Genomic DNA, 19,820 nt, shown 5'->3' with positions numbered 1-19,820 from the left:
CTTCTAGTCAACCGTCTTACAATACTCTCCCTGTGCATTCTACCAAGTCACACCGCAGGCTGGAATCATGGCTTTTCTTCTCTATAATGAGCAAGTAACATTCATGAAATCTAACTGGAAAACATACTCTTTTATAGGGTATATTGCACAGAAGGCATCCACAATGAGGAAAACAGCATATCTCAGAGCATGCTGGTAACATGCTCCCAAAAACCACTTTCCACAAAGATTACAGGAGCTGGGGAAAAAAGGAATTATTGAAAAAATTGTGCTTACTGGAATATACACTCAGTTGTGTACATTCCTGCTTGGCCTGTCAAGATAAGAAACCAAGTCTACCTAACCTGTGTTTAGTAGCACATTAATACGTAATCAGCCAGATTCTTAATTTAAAATTCGCACCTCATCACAATGAATAGTTACATATTAGCTTGCAGAAGTTCAAACTCAAAAGAATGGTTATTACAATACCAAGGCTGATAGTAGAAACTGATGTCTCTTTTTAAGATTACAAAAACATCTTTGTGAAACCAAGAAAAATACCTAAATAATTAGCCCAAACTACTCTTGCACTGCAAATGACTCAAAAAAGATACTAACATGCTGCACAAGAGCATTTTAAACAGTTATTTTTAAAAATTATACCATTTCTGCCACATGCCCAGGACTGAATAACCCAAATAATTTATCTAATAGTTCTGGTTTCTAACAAGCACTTTTAAAGCTGAAAATTCTCCATTCCACTAAAGGACTTGAAAAGACATACCTAAAACCAATAATACATTAAATTAAATGGAGCAAATCTTCACCAATAACGCAGTCTGTTACCAGTGCCTTCAGAAATATCTAATTCTTCGTAACAGTCAAGTCCTATTTCCCTGCTTATCAGAGAAATTTTGATGAGCCACTGTTGTACTAATGCACCCATATGTGCACCCATACACACATGCAAACACTAACAATCAGCATCGAGTGAGGCCACCTGAATAAAGAGTAACTTTTTTTTTTTTTAATTACTCTAGCAGGAAACAATGGAGAGTCAACAAGAAAAACACAAAGGAGTCAGGAACACCCAGATTTAGGCATTTTCATTCAGAACAAACGAGCTCTTCCCTCAGATACGCAGTCCTATGGGACCAACAGCCTTTCTCATGGCAGACCTTTTGGGCACCCCAAAGCCACAGGCCTTTCCAGCCCTCCTAGTGCACTTGCATTCTCCTCCTCAGCAGAGAAGTCTTCCATGTTGTGTACCTTAAAACCTATTCCTGCCGTGCTCATCTCGGTTTATTACCCTTCATCACAACACAGCGCATGGCTGAATTCCCATCCAAGCACAATCCCACACGAAGACCTTGAGAAACGGCCGTACCTCAGGGTGAAGTCTCGGACAGCGTCTAAGTCTGAGCCGATACAAAAGATGCCAGGGACAGCAACAGCAGCCAGTGAAACTGATACCAACCACTGAGGCAACGCCAAAGATTATTTGTTATCCCAACTTTCATCCGTCGCTGTTGATAAAATACTAAATCCCTCCAGCTAATGCTTCCAGAGGAGGCAGCGCAGTGCCGTCACACAGCTGCCGGGCTCAGAGACCGGCAGGGGCGGAGGAACCGTAGCGAACACGGCACATATGAACGCGGATCTCTCACCTGACGCCCTCACAACCGGGTGGCCCCGCGCTCACACGCCGACGAGCGGGGAAGCCGCCTGGCCCTCCGACCCCTCGCCTCTAGACCGCCCAGGAGACGAGGGATGAGGCCCGAAAGCGCCGCCGCCCGCGTCCCACCTGCAGACGCGGACTCGCAGCCCTGAGGCGCTGCTGGCAGCTCCGCACCGCGGCTGCCCTCCGCCACCCCCCTTCCCGCGCGCCCCCCGACTCACCGAGAAGCCGGCCCAGAAGGGGCAGGAGTGGCGGACGCGGGCCGAGGTGGTGAGCGCCAGGGCGGCGAAGCTGACAGCCACGATGAGGCAGCCGAGCACCATCTGCGTGACCCCCAGCGCCAGCATGGCCCGCGAGCGGGCGCGGTGCTCGCGCAAGCGAGACAAGCTGCGGGACAGTGCGGTCGGGCTAAGGGAAAGCGCCCCGCCGTGGGGCCGCACCGCCCCGCCGCCGCCCACCGGCATCCTCCGCCGGGCCCCTCACGGCGCGGCCGGGCAGCACCGCCTCCTCTTGCCCCCTCGCGCCCGGCGGGGAGGGCGCTGCAGGGCGGCAGGCAGCCGCGGCGCATGGAGGAGGATCTGCCCTGCCGCACGAGGCGACGTGCGCGGCCCCGGCCGGAGGGCAGCGACCGGCGGGCACGGCAGGGCAGGACACGGCACAGCAGGGTGGGAGAAGGGCAGGCGCGGGAGGAGGGAGGAAGGCTGCAGGGCTACGGCGCGCAGCGCGCGGGCGCGGCTCGCCCTCAGCCGCCGGCGGGGGCGGCCCCGGCCCGGCGCCGCTAGCTGGGCGCACGCACGGGGAGAGCTGGAGCCCCACACTCCGCTCCGCCGCGGCTCCAGTCTCTGCCGCGCAGGGGAGGGAGAGAGGCGGAAAGGGGAAGGGTTGTTTACGGCCAATGGCGGGCAGAGGCGGCAGCAGGAGGAGCAGCGGCCACCGGCCCTGTGAGGACAGCGGCGTGTGCGAGGCGGGGGGCCCAGCCCGGCCCCTCCCGGGGCGAGTCGTGCGGGCGGGAGGAGGCGGTAGGCACCATGTGCCCACCCGCCAGGCCGTACCGCCAGGCGCCAGCTGTGGAAGGGAGAGCTATCGGCACCAGGGCTTCGTGCGGCAGGGGCACCCGGTGTGTTAGCGGCCAGCGGCGGAGGAAGGGAAGAGTTGTTTTTTTAGTGCTGTGCAAACACCACAATTCTCAGCATCATTTTAACTTTTTTTTTTTCCCATCCCTCCTTCCCCCCCTCTCAGCGAACTACAACCAAGCGTTAGCAGAAATATCAAAGCTACCTGAACAAACCTCTCTATGAAAGCGTTCCTCCCCTGCTGCTGCTGCTCATGATAACGATGTCCAACACAATAAGGTAACCCTCAACACCTGAAGCACATTTAAAAGCCAGTTTTCTGTAGAAGGGAAATCACAGTGATAACCTATTGCCTGCAAACAGCTAGGCCTACATATAATAAAGACACACCAGGAGAATCTGAAACCAAGAACATTTTCTCATTATACAGCAGTATAGTTCAGATAGTGAAACTGTTTGGGGGGTTAATGTGTTTGTAGTGCTATAATTGGCTGTAGCAATATTTTTTTTATACAGGAATTGGTATGTGTAGTCTATGTACCTGTAATACTGCAGTATTCATACAAAAAATAAATTCCAACACCACCTGTAAACCAAGCTTAAATCTCCATTCATGAGGTCCTTTCTCTTTCAAGAACTCTTCTTTGCCTAAAATAGTTTGTTTCCTGGGGAGGTGGTAGTGGGGAAGTGTGCCTTAAAAGGAAAGTGTCAAAAAAATCCCAACCAACCAAACAAGCAAAAAAAGGCAGCTTGCCATTTTTAACTTAAATAGCTGGCTGTTTCACAAAAGATATTAGGATAGCAGACAATAGTGCTGTCACCCCAGCATGGCTAAAAAACCACTCCAGCACATATGCAAGTAATATTTTAATCAGAGCCAAAAAAGCACATGGCAAAACTCTACACTGAGGAGACAGTTTTTGCTATAAGTTTTTAGCCTTAATTCAGAATAGTACTAAATTAATACTGCAGGTAATCAAAAGAAGAGTTAGCTTACAGTGTCTTAGTTCTTCAGACTAGGCATGAACAGAATGGGAGTCAGAAACAAACCACCACCACACACCCCCCTGGCCTGCTACTCAGCCTCAACTGATAACTCCTGAATTGATTGCTGGCAGAGGAGAGCTACATCCCACCTAAAAGCCCAGGTGGAACAGCTAGAGGAAGGCAGGTGAGGATGTATATATAGATCACACTGAATTTTTGTTCATACCAGTTCACACTAAAACTTAACTTCCATGTTTTGTGGTTCTTTTGTTTTGTTTTTAAATCAAGTAGAGCTGTTTGCTATCCAAGTTTATAAACAGTACTTCAGAAGATACCTTTCAGAGTCTAGAGAGAGTCTGTGTTACAATGTTCTGCCAAACAGAGTGAAGGGGGCTAGCAAAAAGAAACAAAACCTAGAACCAACTGAACCTGTACAGTCCTCATGATTAAGCAGCTCATTCCCCAACCAGCCAGAAATGCTTAAGGTTATTCAACAGCAGGACAGTTAGAGGTTTAAATAAATTTATTCTTCATAAAGTTTCTAGCTAGGTGGTCTCATTCAGGAGTAGGATGGCCCTAGGGATTGGAGAAATTGGGACGCATTATACTGGGATGTGAATTTACATCCTACTAACTCCCTTTGTTGATACTGTTATATGCATTAAGTACAAAGCAAATTACTTTAATTTCCAAGGACTTTCTAACTGGCAAATCAAACAAAATCGATATTGCTGGCAGTCCAGAGGAGGATCTGGCACTGCAAATCCACACGCTTATTGGCGGGCTGTCAACCTGACATATGGGTAAGCTGCCAGGTAATCAATGCATACATTGCTTCCAATACAACAAAATAAAGCCAATGGGGAGAAAAAAAAAATATATATATACTATTTTGTCTTCCAGTAGGAAATCAGAAGAATTTAGATCACATCTTGTTTACTCCAATTACCCAGAGCATTCAGGTGTAAATCGATGTTGCTTAGGATCCGAATTAGCTCTAGATACACTTCTTAGCTCTCTCTGTAGTCTCTTGATTGCTGGATTTGGTTGAGAATGATCTGAGAGCAATCTGGGAAGTATTACTAACTTTAAATAAAGTTATTTTGCTGAATAGATTTTTAAAAATACTTGCATTGGTATTTCTCAATGCTATATCATTGAGTGTACTTTAAAGCGGAATGCAGTACTGAAATTTCTGCTGGAACTGTAGTAATGAAAGCTTTGTAGAGGCCATGTTTATATTTGAACACTATAATATACTAATTTTTAACAAATAATTTGATCGTTTCCTAAAGACAGCTAGAAGGGCATTACATATAGGACCTTATTATTAGCCTATTAAAAAACATCAAAACTCAGAAGCCAGCATGATAATGATCCTACTTCTATGGTAATTGCCTCATTACTGTCAGTCTTGACTAGCTCCCAACCAGTTCAGAAAACTGCTTCATACTAGAAACTATATTGGTGGATTGAAGTATTTATGGCATTTATTCTATCTCACTTTCAACTTTAGTGAATTTCATGCGTCTTTGTCCCTGTACTGAAAATAACTTCTAAGGCACTCAACCTTACACAACATACCCCATTTTTACAGAAGTAATGAAATTAGTTTATGGGTACAAGCATCTAAATAAGAAGTCTGTATCACTGGCAGAACAGAAGAGCAACATATTCTCACACACCAACTTTTAAGCGTAGAATCATAGAACCAAGTGGGTTGGAAAAGTCATCAAGTCCAACTGCTACCCCAGGACTGCCAAGTCCACCACTAAACCATGTCACTTAAGGGCCTCATCTACATGGTTTTTGAACACTTCCAGGGATGGTGATTCCACCACTGCCCTGGTCAGCCTGTTCCAATGCCTGAGCACCCTTTCAGGGAAGAAATTTTTCCTAATATCCAGTCTCAACCTCCCCTGTTGCAGCTTGAGGCCGTTACCTCGTGTGCTCTCACTTGTTCCTTGGGAAAAGAGATCAGCCACCTCCTGGCTCCATCCTCCTTTCTGGTAGTTGCAGAGAGCTCAAGGTCCCCCCTGAGCCTTCTCTTCTCCAGACTAAACAAGCCCAGTTCCCCCAGCCATTCCTCTTCAGACTTATAACAACATTCAGCATATAAAAATTCATATAACATTCACCATACAACAACATTCTATTTCATATGCAACAGAAGCTGGAATTCCAGTAAATTAAAATATAAGTTTGCATTTCTTTCCAATCAGCAGTCAATCTTCCTTAAGGTAATCTTCTGAAAAGTTGTACTGTGCAGGAAAAGAAAAGAGGGCAAGACAGCAAATAATAAAGACTGCTTTACCTATATACAACATTCAATTGTAATCGCATCTTGTAGGAAGTACCCTGCTTTACCAGCTTTATAATTTGAAAATAGAAAAAAAAAAACCAAAATCCTGCTAGCAGATACTAAAATGTGTTAAAGACAAGACAACACATGCCACTGCCCCTCAGTATGAGAAAGGATTGTAGAGTTAAGCCTGTAGACTTGTTTAACCCTTATAGTGGCACTGCTGTCGTCAGTGTTATTTGCTTTCTGATGACTTAACATTTTTCTTTAAAATAGGACAACTCTCTCTGATAGACCTGTAGCTAAGAATATTTTACAAAATAAGTAATAATTCCCCCCCTTTATTCTAATAAAAGCATCCATTGCATTTTTACAGACAAATTTTCACTTTGCAAATCATACGTACAATGCCACTGCCAGTCCTATCTTTTGCAGCATTTTTCTGTGGAAGTGAATGATTGAAGAATTCACAAACCAGCCGATTCTGTGTACAAAAATGTTATGAATAAAAATATAAAAAGAATACCATGAAGATCAGCAGAAGTTGACTGAGGTCTGTTTCTGTGCTTGAAACGCAAGTGCCTGTTTCCAAAAGTTTTATTAAAGGATGTATTAAAATCAAGAGCATCTATCTCACAATCATTAAGAGCCCTGTAATAAATCAATGCCCAGACAAAGTCTGTTTCCAAGAGCTAAGAGAAATAAAGAGAACTGTCGCATCTGCATTCGTAGGTTGCAAAATGTTGCCTTTGGTGGGGTGATTGTGCAGCAGAGGAACAATTTTCTCACTTGTCTGTTTAGAGACTTGGCATTACATGTGGATCCCTGAACTTTCCAGCTGTTTTCTGCACCATCTTGTACCTGTGTATTGGTCTGTTACCCTAACCAGGCAATATACCTGAAGGAGACAATAAAGAGAAGTAACTGCCATTACTTTACACCCATTAGTAGTATTCTGTTTTCTCATGGTTTTATACAGAGGGTAATCACAGTTGGTTTTACAAAAACAGCATTCTTTAGCAACATAATTTAAGCATATATAAAACCATAGGATTTATTTCCATATGTAAGAAAAAGGGGGTTTAAACTGGAAAGCTTTGCAAATAAAAATGAAAGAAACCTGTATTTCCAAGCTTTAATCTGGAAAGTCTGGGTCTCTTCTTCAGAAATATGTACTTTGGAATTACTTCCTCTGCGTGATTGGCTGCCCTGATGAATGTCCTGGAGTGCTAAAGACACCCTGCATTTTATGACTGCTTAAAAGTTGAAATTCCATACGTGTCATGAATCCGAAAAGCAGGTTGCCCTGTGGCTTTTACAAAAGGCAACATAGAACTCAGATTTATTTTTTCTTTTAAGCGAGAGAGATTACCTTTCCAGTTCACCATCCCTGGCCTGGCAGAAAATGTAATCACTCTGCAAAAATAAAAAGAAATTACATAAAATGAAGTACCACTTGGTATTTTCTTTTCAAGCATTAGTAGAAGTTGGCAAAACTATTTTTAGTTGGGAGCTTGGTCTAAGAAAGTAAAACATGGAAAAATATATATCCAATATCATATGTGAAATTTTGGACAGAAGTTTGGTGCATTAAACCATACCACTTTTCTTCTATAAAACTTTAAAATGTGCAGCACCTTAGTATGTATAGAACTGGTAGTAGTGATCAGATTCCTTATGTCATCCCATTGCCAAGAGTAAAAAAACATGGCAGAAGTATCTACTTCATACTGTCTCTTAAAATGATTGGATTTCACAGCGCCAGAGTCTATTAGATTATATGGTAAGAAATTAAGTAGCTGAAAGTCCCAAATAAAGTGACCACTTTTAATAGTGCACAATATCAATATTTCATTAAAAATTACATCTGGATTTTAGAGGCTTAGCTGAAGAATTATTTTAAGCATTTGCAAGTAGGTTTTTATCCTTCACTGAAAAAAATAATTCTTTTTATATAACAGAAGTCAAAGATTTAGTTGGCTGAGAAAAACAGTTCAAAAATTCTTATTAAGATTTAAAAAATAAAACTGTCAAGACACTGAGGTTTTTTTTTATTTACTGATATAAATTGTAGAATCCTCTAAGTATCTTGCTGAGATTGTGAATTTTCTTGTAAAGGACGTGGAACCAGAAATTAATCTCCTTGTGAGGATTTACCTATTCTTCTTAAACATGTACACATTACTGCAAAGATAAAGGAGAGGGGGGAAAAGAACACACTTCCAATAGCTACAAAGTGAAAAGCATAAAAATACTAGGGAAAACTTTCCAGGTCTTGTCTTTATTGATTACTCCTTTTATGAAAGCTTTTCTATTGATAAAGAGTCGTAGTTTTATTGGTTCTATCAGAACTATTTGGTAAGGGGACCTGGCAAAAAAATAAAGCAGCAAAAACTCTGGTGCTTAATTTCCAAATTAACCAAAAAGTATAGAACAAAAAATTAAAGAAAAGAAGAACACACTTACTTGGATAGATACAATTCCTAGAAAGTAGCAGTCTTTCCAGTTGTCATCTGTAGATGAGTAAAAGCTTTAAACGCAGGGCAAAAGGATTGTTCTTGGAGAACCAGAAATTAGTGTTTGGTGCCTGAGACATTCCAGTTTTATTCAGAGGCATAGGGTGGATAATCTAAAGAAGTTAAAGGCCAGTTGAGCTGCTCATGCCAGTTCAGTTAAAGCCCACACTCGATGAACACAGCTTTTTCTCGTTTAGATAGTTGAAGTAATCAGAAAGACTGTTCAGCACAGAAACTCAGGTGAGCTGGAGTTAAGGATTATTAAAATAATTTTGGTTCTTAGAAGAAATGATAATTCATATGAGACACCTATTTTAGATCTACCTGTATATACCTGAAACATTGAAGTTAATCAGAAGTCATAGTTTAGTACTTTGTGTAATGACTGACCATACATGATTAGACACACACACTACAGCAGTTTTGCCAGGTGTAAAAAGGTTAAACCGTTTGCTAACATGCAAAAACAAACAAAAAAATGCCCGAAGAAGAAACAACTTGGAAAAGTCGCACAGTTCTGTCACATTTGTGGAAAACCTGCTTGTGTAAGTTGGAACAGCCCTCAGGCAAGCTTAAACATCTCCAGCTGGCAATTTCTGGGAAATCACTCATTCACCTTAGCGATAACCGAAGAGTTAAGACTGTAATATAAGCTTTCTTAAATAATATCTCAAATCTGTTTGCCGCAAGAAGTTTTCCTTCTTAACACAGGGCTTCAACTTTGATTTCTAAGAAAGATGAACTTGCTTTACAGAATTATCCACCTACCCACATCTAACGCAGCTGCCATGTACTTGCAGTTTTGAAATGTATATGTCTTAAACTCCTCCTCCTTTGGAGATTAAATGACCTAGAGTAAATGCAAGCTTCTGATGACACCCAAGTCCCTACCACTTTGTCCTCTGGCTCCATACAGAGACAGCAGGACTACATTGCGAGCAGAAACCTGCAGATACTTGTATATTTTATTTTAATTCATGCCCTCTTCTCCAGTCTGGTATTTTCCAGCAGCACAGATGTATTTCCACTGACATTTACATATTCACCTTCCTTTACTTTTTGCTTACCTAGCCCCCATGATTCTCTGCCTTTCTCTAATCCTCCAACATACCTCTAGTCTTCCCTAAATAGCTCTAAAGAAAGAAATGTTCTGTATTAGGTTTTCAGAGCAACAACACATAAAGTGAGTAGACATCATTGTCTGGAAATCTATACTTGCAGAGCACACTGAAAGTTTTGTTAGGCTGTTAGGACCTTTTGCTCTTTCTGTTGGTTTTTTGTTGTAGTTTTTTTTGTCCATTTTGAAAGCGTAAGACTTCAAGGACTAAAATGTCCTGCTGCCATTTGTTCATTTGAGCATCATACACTACTATAGCATGAATTTGTTGTAACTGCTGCTGAAATACAAGATGTATTTAGGATCAAACACAAGAAAAAGCTTCCTTTATTATTCCAAGATATCAAGTCTTTACAAGCCATATAAGCAATGTGAGGAACTTTCCTGCTACAGGGAGTTATGGTTAGAGCTATTAGTCCATAAACTGAGATAAAAGGTAAGTGGCTTCCATCTGCATTTTTCTATGAACTCACATATGGTCATGTCTACCGTACTTATTTCTACACTATTCTGTTTTCATGATCATTAAAGTTAACAGCCTTAAGTCTTGATAAAACTTCGAAGCATAATTAAATTAATCAGAAATCATTAGCCTGGTCTTTTAAAAATCATCACATTCTGCCCAAAGGACGCGCTAACATAAAATGACCATTTTACACTACTTCAGTTTACTCCATGAAACTATTAGGTGATCTCCCATAGTTTAAAACTAGATGAATTTGTCTATCTGAACCTACAAATGGGAAAGAACTTGAAGAAAAGCACTGTCTTCTCATAATTTTAAGAGCAAAATTTCGGCTTCATGTTTTGTGTGTGTCACAGTTCAAAAAAAAACAACAAGGAGCAGGGAGGGGAAATGAAAAAAGAAAAATTCAACTGTAAGCTTAAATCCTGGGTCCCTCAAGGTAGGAAAGACTACAGGATCCAGAAGTGTCCTGGATAGCTTTGGGCATTAAGATGCAGAGAAGCACTGAACTGCAGAGGTAGCGATGTTTTATGCAGATGCTTTATCTGTCACGTACATTGTGCGACCTTCTCTATTTAGATGAGTTTGTTACACGTTAACATGTACAACAGAATATTGGGGGTTTTTTTCAAACAAATGTGTCTGAACAGAAGCGAAGGGACTTATGATTCACAAATTTGTGCTTTGGAAGGAACAGGTCACTCCAAGCAGGACATCTAAAATACACAGGTTTTATTGTGGCCAAGTCAATGTGACAGATGCCGGCCATTCTAGCTGAAAGCTATTATTTATGCATTTAGAAGGTTTTCTTACTGTTCTTACAAACAGTAAATCTTATCTATTCAAATGATTGCACCCAGTAACATGATGTTTTTCTCAAAAGGAAAACAGTAATTTCTGTAACTTCCGATACAGCGTTTTTCCTACCTGAAAGTCTGGAATTCTCAACAGTCTGCTTATGTACCATATGATGACAGGTGGGAGGCAGTTGTTCTTAGAGGAATACTGCCTCTATCTTTTCAAAAGCAGCTTACTGTTGGCTGAGCGTGGGGGAGAGAAACAGACTCTATGTGCCACAAAGAACACAGAATCTGTGTGGAATATCAGTGCATAATAAGCAGTGCTGGCAGCATCCCTGGACACAGTGGGCTTGGATCTGTAGAGATGGCAGGTGGAAATTTTCTCGGTGATAATTAAGAAAAATACAAAAAAGAACTTACACACCCTTTTTAATTGTGGTGGTTGTCAGAGACTACAACAGGAAAATCTGGCAAAAGCTGTATAGGTGGGATGCAAGCCAGAGATATAAAATGGTTTGGCAGAGAGAAAAATTCCCTGCAGGGTTTATAAGAAAAACAATAACACAAAAACATTAAGTAGAGAAATGTATGGAAAATACAATTACTCTACTAAAGTATTTGTTATTATCAAGGCCAGGTTGGACAGAGCCTTGGACCACGTGGTTTAGGGCAAGGTGTCCCTGCCCATGGCAGGGGGGTTGGAACTAGATGATCTTAAGGTCCTTTCCAACCCTTACGATTCTATGATTCTATGATTATGACAAGCTTTTAAAAAATCAGACTTATCTTACCTGCCAAAAATAATTTAAGTAGATTGTTCTGCTGGGCTGAGCTGGTCTTCTCTTATTCTTTAATTGATAACATTGTAGAAATCTGCTAGAAATTCAGGCAGTCCTTCTACAAACACGGTGTTTAATATAATGAAACCTACGAAAATGGAAAAAATCAATTGCTTTGAGATGTCAACATCATGAAGTCACTGGTGTTTTAGGAAAGTCAGCACTAAGTAATAATTGTTATTATGGGACAGTGTATAAATTGTTCACTTTGGACAATAAAACAATTTTTCTAAACCATTTGGGTACAACTGTGCATGATTAATGACTCGTTCATTAACTTTAGTAATGGCAAAGGGTTCTGACTCTCCAGTTCAACTAAATTACTGCTTAAGACAGGCCTGTGCTAGGCACACAGTTCACATAAAAGCATTCGTTAATGTGATTTGTCTTTACAGTTACAGCAATCTACTCAGCCGACACAGGCAATACAGGGGTTAATTAACAGTTTACCAAAAGAAAAGAATAATTAGTAATTTATAAAAATTAACCAGTCACATACATGACCATAACTTTCTTCTTTGAAGCCGGAAGGAAGGTGTAAGGGACAGTCACAGCACCAGCTGAACTGAGCAGAGGATTTTCAGGCTGTCTAATGATGTTAATTCCCACGAATCAAAGCAAGTGAATGTCTCCAAGACAAAAAAAACACAAAACCAAAAAAGCAGTTGAGGTGCACATGTTCCCATTGCTTCCGTGAAAGATTTGAACCCGGGTTTAGTCTGCAGAGCACTGAGATGTTTGTTGCATTTTGCTCCATTTTAGAAGTTACTGTCCGCCCGGTAAGTAATTGATGTCCCTGAAAGATGTAAATAGGGTTGGGGAGTGACCGTTGCTCACTACACAGCCTCTTCGGTACAGAATAAGTATGAGACTGCTGCCATCCTGTGGCCAGAATTCGGTACTGCAGGTGTGGGGGGCCAGTTTGTAGCAGCGCGCCGCTCTCTGCTGCCGTCGCGTGGCCAGAATTCGGTACTGCAGGTGGGGGGCGGTCTGTCACTCAGCGCCGCTCTCTGCTGCCATCGCGTGGCCAGAATTCGGTAGTGGAGGGGGAGGGATGTCGCTGGGCGCGCGTCGCTACTTCCATCGCACGGCCAAAACTCGGTACTGCGGGGGGGGTTGAGGGAGGGGCAGTTTGTCGCTGGGCGCCGCTCTGTGCTGCCATCGCGTGGCCAGAATTTGGTACTGCATGGGGGGGGCCGGTTTGTCGCTGAGCGCCGCTCTCTGCTGCCATCGCATGGCCAGAATTCGGTACTGCAGGTAGGGGGGCGGTCTTTTCGCTGAGCGCTGCTCTCTGCTGCCATCGCGTGGCCAGAATTCGGTACTGCATGGGGGGCAGTCTGTCGCTGAGCGCCGCTCTCTGCTGCCATCGCGTGACCAGAATGTGGTACTGCATGGGGGGGCAGTTTGTCGCTGAGCGCCGCTCTCTGCTTCCATCGCGTGGCCAGAATTTGGTACTGCATGGAGGGGGCCGGTTTGTCGCTGAGCGCCGCTCTCTGCTGCCATCGCGTGGCCAGAATTCGGTACTGCATGGGGGGGAGTTTGTCACTCAGCGCCGCTCTCTGCTGCCATCGCATGGCCAGAATTTCGTACTGCATGGAGGGGGGCGGTTTGTCAGCGCCGCTCGCTGCTATCATCCCGTGGACAAAATTCGGTAGTGGAGGGGGGATATGTCGCTGGGCGCGCGTCGCTACTTCCATCGCATGGCCAAAACTCGGTACTGCGGGCGGGGGTGGGGGGGGGGGGCAGTTTGTCGCTGGGCGCCGCTCTGTGCTGCCATCGCGTGGCCAGAATTTGGTACTGCATGGAGGGGGCCGGTTTGTCGCTGAGCGCCGCTCTCTGCTGCCATCGCGTGGCCAGAATTCGGTACTGCAGGTAGGGGGGCGGTCTTTTCGCTGAGCGCCGCTCTCTGCTGCCATCGCGTGGCCAGAATTCGGTACTGCATGGGGGGGCAGTTTGTCGCTGAGCGCCGCTCTCTGCTGCCATCGCGTGGCCAGAATTCGGTACTGGGGGGAGGGGGGCCGGTTTATCGCTGAGCGCCGCTCTCTGCTGCCATCGCGTGGCCAGGACTCGGTACTGCAGCCCGTGCTCCACACATGCTCATGGCGTTCCAGTACTCCACGGTAGCAGCCACGCGATCACGCCGCGGTGCCTGAGGGGTGTCGCGCGCTTGCTGCTGCCTCCTGCCCCCATTGGCGGGGCCGGGGCCTCTCGGGCACCGCCGCCCCTCCGGCGCGCCGTCGTGCCTGGCGCATGCACAGTGCGTGAGAGGAGCATGGCGGCGCGCAGGGCGCTGGTTGCGGCGGCAGGGGCAGGCCCCTGAGCCCGGCTGCCGCAGCGGGGAAGGTTGGAAGTAGGGTCGCAGTGTGCTGGTGGACAGCCGGGGGAGGAGCCTCCAATAACTAGATTCTCCTTAATTAATCTCAAGCACATTAGAGGCTCCCAACCCGGCCTTGGATTGGGCTTTAGTCCAAGAACAATGCTAAGAACACACCAATGGTTTAGTTGTTGCTCTGTAGCGCTTCAATCAAGGACTTTTCAGTCTCATGCTCTGCCAGTGAGGAGGGGCATGGCAAGCCGGGAAGAAGCAGAGACAGGACACCTGACCCAAACTAGCCAAAGGGTATTCCATACCACAGCACGTCATGCCCAGTATAGAAACTGGGGGGAGTCACCTGGAAGCGACCGATCGCTGCTCAGGTCAGGGGGTGAACAATTGGAGGTTGCTTGTCCATCTCTCTCCCCTCCCCCTTTTATATTTCCTCCCCTTGTTATTTCCCTTATCATTATATTAGTAGTAGTAGTGGTGGTAGCATTGTACTGTACTTCAGTTATGACACTGTTCTTGTCTCAACCTGTGGGTTTTACATTCTTTTTATTCTCCTCCTCATCACGTCTAGGAATAGGGAAGGGACCACATTGTACTTACGTGCCTGCTCGGTGTAATGCCTCTCTGGATAGCATTCTTGGGGTCCTGAAAGCCCAGTCCCCGAAGTGAAAACATCCAGTCACTGCTCCAGCACCAAAGGTGCCTGTTGCTGGGCCTCACCTTCCCTTATCAAGGACTGGAACAGCCCCACCAACACAGGGATCTGCACTTGCTTAGGTACCTAATGCTCTCTCTGCCTACACCGCCATCTCAGGCTAGCTATCTCAGGCTCTGCAGAGCCCAGCTCCAGAACTGAAAACATCCAGCCACTGCTCCCACACTAAAGGTGCCAGGACAAAAAGCTGGTGTTGGGCTTCACCCACCCATGGCAAGCAGCAGAGTGGCCCCACCAACAGTGGCAATCTGTGCTTGTTTAGGCACATACTGCTCTCGAGACCTGTAACACTCTCTCAAACTCTGCAGAGCCCAGGTCCAAAAGGGAAAACATCCAGACACTGCTCCTACCAACCAGCGCTGCCAGACAGAAACCTTTTGCTGGGCCTTACCTTCTCTTGGCAAGCACTGGAAGAGCCCCGCATTTTTACAATGGTAGCTTCTTTGTGTATGTGTAGTTGCAAACCAACCAACCAACCAACCAACCCCCCCAACCCACCCAAACAAAAAACAACCCACAACCAAACCCCCACCCCCCCCACAAAAAACCCAACAACCACCAACAAAAAAACACCCCAAAAACCCCAAGCAAACCACCACAAATAAAAAAACCCAACCCAAAGAAAAAAAACCCCCACAAACCAAACACAAAACCAAGAACTGCGGTCAGAGAGATGAAAGCCAATTCTGTACCCACTGAGTATGTTTCCACCACTGAAGCCATTACAAAGTGTAAGACTTAAGATTCACATTACTAAATTTTCATTATTTACATTATTTTACATTTTACATTATTAAATTTGCACTGCTAACACTGCAGTACATCACTGAGACCAATAGGAATAATTGGGAGATGCTGGTTTTGAAATTCCCATTAAACAGTGAATAGAGAACTAGAGTGAATTTAAGTATTACATGTGAACTTACCTCCTGTAGAGCCTAACCTGTATAAAGAAGGTAAGGAAGGTAATTTCTTCCAGAGATAAAGACTTTAAAACCACTGCTATTTTAAAATAAGAAAATGTGTTATTTTAGCACAGTTACTCTCAATGGCCATGTTTTAACCCAAAAGCATTGGGATTTTAACGACAAGTAAAATATGCATGTGGTTTAAATTAGCCACTTAGATAAAGATTTCTACAGCAAAACATAGACAGCAAGACAATTCCACTGACAAGCTGCTTAGCAGGAGAGGATTGCCACATTTTTGAACACCATCAACTTTCTCATTTCATTTATGAAGACAGCAGAGCAAAAGCTGTTCTTTTTTTTTTCTTCATTCTGATACGAAGACATGACCCTGAACTCTTTAAAAGAAGAGCAGAAAGATTATCTGGATCACTACAGTAAAAGCAACTCAGTATAGTTACACCTTACAGCATACTAGACTCAGGATGTCCAAGACACAAATGACACCATCGCAAACAGTCCAGAAATTTTAGCATTATAATTTTCTCCAAGATGCTTTGCATGCCATTTTGGACTCCTTCTTTCTGCTGATTCAAAAAAATACCACCAATATATCATCAATACGACATTAAAAACGCCATCCTGATACAAACAGGTTTTTTGCTAGTCAAATTTTCTGCCTGCTCTAGTAGCAACAGTAGTGAATGCATCTTCTAGGGCGAGGCGTGCCTCAGAAACTCACTGGTCAGTAGAAGTACAGAACAGAAACATAAGGGTTATATACTGTTTCCATAGTCTTATTTAAAAATAACTTCTAGTTAGCCACTGGGTACTCCAAACACGCCCAATAATAGGATTCTGTAGGAATATCTTTAAAACTGTGTAACTAGACTATGTGTAAATCTACATGCTACAACACTACCAAAGTTTTTGGAAGAGTAGGTATAGTAAGTACTCTAGCACCAACACAGTGCAGAGTGATTCAAGGGACAAGTCTACCACTCCTACTTGTACTACGTATTTCCCATGGATCCACACTCATCATTTCAGAAGCCCTGCTGTAGACAATTCCCATTCCACAAATGAGCTCTGCTTCGTGTACAAACTTAAGGCAGAATCCAGCTGTCTACTTACATAGACAAAAATGAAAATTGACATGTTCACATAAATGCATTTCAGAAACAATAATGTACTACAATCTCCTTTATTATTTTAAAAAGTTTTATTCTGTATATTTAGAAACGTGTAATTTTAATAACTGCAAAGAAAAAAAAAAAATCAGCCACACCTGAATAGCTAGTAACTCATTAACAGAATGCAGTGGTATATTATCTAAACAGTAGTAGTGCCATTGTGCCGTAATAAATTGTCTATTAGTAAAAAAATACATTTCAGGGCACATAGTACAGCATCCTTATGACAAATTACAGTAGGGATACTTTTCAAGAATTTAATCAAAGTAGAGAATTCCGAGTTATATTCTTTAAATGCAGCACTTTAAAAGGTAACAACTTTGTGCATTTTTTTAAAAATGTCCTTGTTCGTATATTGTAGAAATGCTGCTTTATTGCTGCAGATGTCAAAGTTCAAGGCTCAAAAGGTATGAGAATACAAAGATATCCTTAAGAAACTTTGTTTTTATATATATTTATATATATATAAAAAGGTAAAGCTTATAAAAGTTAATTTACAAACCAAGAACAAAAGTAGTATGCACGCATTATATACAAGCAGTCTAACACATCTATAAATTTTCAAATGCATAGCAGAAAACATACCATCATTTTCTTCTGGTTCTCTTCCGGCTGATGAACACAAACAATACTCATTCTCTAAACTGAACTCACAAGTTGTTGTTCTGTGGTTTTTCCCCCCCCTCTTTCCCCAGTCTCTAATGAGAGACCTCATGCTAGGTAAGCACAAAAGCCGTACAAACTCAATACAGAGAACTATGAGAGCTAAGACTATTAAAAACATGAGGGTAAGGCATCCCTGCTGGTTAATAGGTCTGTAATAACGTGGTTAAATTTACAAATCCACAGAGGCAACTGAACCACAGTCATCCCTCATGCTTTTCCCCCTCCCCCCTGTTCTCATGACAATATTTCCATATACAGTAAGTAGATATGTTTACAGTAACCTCTCAGCAGAGGAAACGATCTGAACTGTGCTACCCCAAGTTGATTGCCATTTCATTGGACATGTACACCAGAAATTATTTAAAAAGTGGAGACCAAAATGTAGTCTTGTGAGTTACAAACACACAGCCATAAAAATGCAGGCCAAATTCTGTGTTTTCACCAGTGACTATGAACCAAATTCAGGTCCTCTGAATATAGTTCCATTGGTTCTTTCAGATTTTAAACAATAAAATGCTAGTAGTGCCCTTGGGAAAAAAAAAAAAAAAAAAAAAAAAAGGAAGAAATAAAATACCCACGGAAGAACAACCAAACAAAGCATACAGGTCCTGCAAAAACCCCACCTTGTTCCCACTGTACCCTCCCTGCTTGTGGCATGTATTGTGACCATGGTTCAAAGAGTGTACTTGCTAAACCATTGTTAGTTAAAGCAAGACGCTTAAACACTAAGATCCATTATCACTTAGAGAACAGTTAATACTTGATAGAGTGGTTCAGTTTATATATAAGGTCCATCTCAGTTTCACATTATTTACTCAATCAGCTAACTTAGTATTTAGAAGTGGTCAATTAGGACTGAGACACAGTTTGCTCCAACAAGATAGTTTGGATCCCCGGGAAGAGACTTGTTCTGCCAGGTTTTGGGCTCACCTGTGGGAGGAAAACATAATGCTGGTGTTTAGTATCTGCTGTCAAACAGTGTACATCTTGAACAACCGAGCTTTTGGACAGGAGCTTTTAAGTTTTGAATCAACACTGGTTTGGGGGGGTTTTTTTAAGGTTTTTTTTTTTCTTTTTCTCTTTTCTAAAAACCCTGCAGTTTATGTTATTAATGAAACAATAATCCTTTATTTCCATGTAACATAGGAAAGATCAGTTATTCAAAACAGATGCTGTGGCACTCGGTAATTATTAAGCAAGTCATTCTACAGCACCAATGTAGTGCTTTCCATTTGAGAAGCGTTAACAGTGTATCAGGTATTCACTGACTCTTTCCAAAATTGCCAGGAAAAATAAGACATTTTAAAAGCTAATCTGGGTAGGATGCATTTGAAATTTCTTGAAACAGTTCTGAACACAGGTAAGTCAAATCAGAAGTTATGACACACTGGTAGTTTTCTGTTATGAAAACTATTGTAGACAGGTTTGTAGTCATTTTGCAGCTACATCCGGTATACTCATTAAAAAGTTTGAAATACTGACATTCTAAAAAGGATTCTAGTTAACTGGTATGTACTTTATCTTTACAACAGATCTTAACTACTCATGGTCAAAGGTTCTGCGTAACATTCTGTTATAAGGCAAAGTCATCAGTTGCCATCTCACCAAAGGTTACGCTCCATCTGCACAGTCAATTGTTTCTCCAGTATCTAAACCTAAAACCACTACTAAATGCTGCCACTACATACAAGGTATCATCATTGCACTATGGTAGACCAGTGAAATATGCACTCAGTTCTCTTAAGCCTTCCAGATAGGTGACATGAAACAGCTTGGCCGAAACAGATCTGCCTTGAGAAATGTGCAACAAGCCAGAGAAGCCAGTCACACAGACTGCAAACACCTGAGACCTCTCTATTAAATAAGACTGATGTAAATTCCACAATTTTCTTGAGAACTCATGAAAACATAATGAAGTACACAATGCACTGGTGTGGAGTGATGTCAACATCTGATGCAGGGACGAAGAATAGAAGTGGCCTTTGTACAGTTAGAGAGTGCAAACAGCTAAGACTACTTGTTTCAGTCAAGAAGCTCAATAATGCTGGAAAAGGTTTCATTTTATAGATGCAGGGACTGCCATTCAAAACTTCACATGATCAAATATATTTGGGAGAAGGGTAAAACAGGACTGTAGGACAACAAGGTCCTAGTCTTGCCCACGGGACAAATGGCAGACTATCTTCCAATCCTTCCTCCTAAATAGATAGTAAGGATTAGACTCTAGCCAGTGCATCCTCTACCTGTTGAGG

At 42.9% G+C, this 19,820-nt stretch overlaps 2 protein-coding genes and 1 long non-coding RNA gene across 16 annotated transcripts in view; 1 reads left to right on the top strand and 2 right to left on the bottom strand.

The window, feature by feature from the left end:
- The window catches only part of FAM189A1 (family with sequence similarity 189 member A1), a 102,271-nt gene extending 99,782 nt beyond the window's left edge, over nt 1-2,489 (bottom strand). For 3 of the 7 annotated variants that reach the window (XM_030497975.2, XM_030497976.2, XM_030497978.2), the window contains exon 1: nt 1,882-2,489. In XM_030497975.2, the coding sequence (XP_030353835.1) occupies nt 1,882-2,124 (243 nt within the window). In that variant the 5' untranslated portion in view covers nt 2,125-2,489. Of the gene's footprint in view, nt 1-1,369; nt 1,620-1,649; nt 1,835-1,881 lie in introns of those variants that run through there. The other 4 variants (XM_030497981.1, XM_030497983.1, XM_030497980.1 and 1 more) reach the window with 3 other exon arrangements.
- The window catches only part of TJP1 (tight junction protein 1), a 174,526-nt gene continuing 155,807 nt past the window's right edge, over nt 1,102-19,820 (bottom strand). For 7 of the 8 annotated variants that reach the window (XM_030497955.1, XM_030497956.1, XM_030497957.1 and 4 more), the window contains one exon: nt 16,898-18,498. In XM_030497955.1, coding sequence (XP_030353815.1) covers nt 18,404-18,498 — 95 coding nt within the window. In that variant the 3' untranslated portion in view covers nt 16,898-18,403. Of the gene's footprint in view, nt 1,114-16,897; nt 18,499-19,820 lie in introns of those variants that run through there. The other variant, XR_003993225.1, reaches the window with a different exon arrangement.
- LOC115613002 lies at nt 2,144-6,644 on the top strand. The gene is made up of 2 exons (XR_003993228.1): nt 2,144-2,325; nt 2,900-6,644. It is a non-coding gene; the product is annotated as an uncharacterized LOC115613002 (long non-coding RNA).

The sequence above is a fragment of the Strigops habroptila genome, chromosome 9 (assembly GCF_004027225.2).
Source record: "Strigops habroptila isolate Jane chromosome 9, bStrHab1.2.pri, whole genome shotgun sequence".
Classification (NCBI taxonomy): domain Eukaryota; kingdom Metazoa; phylum Chordata; class Aves; order Psittaciformes; family Psittacidae; genus Strigops; species Strigops habroptila.
The sequence above is the reverse complement of the archived record's forward strand: the minus strand, read 5'-3'. Positions and strand labels throughout refer to the sequence as shown.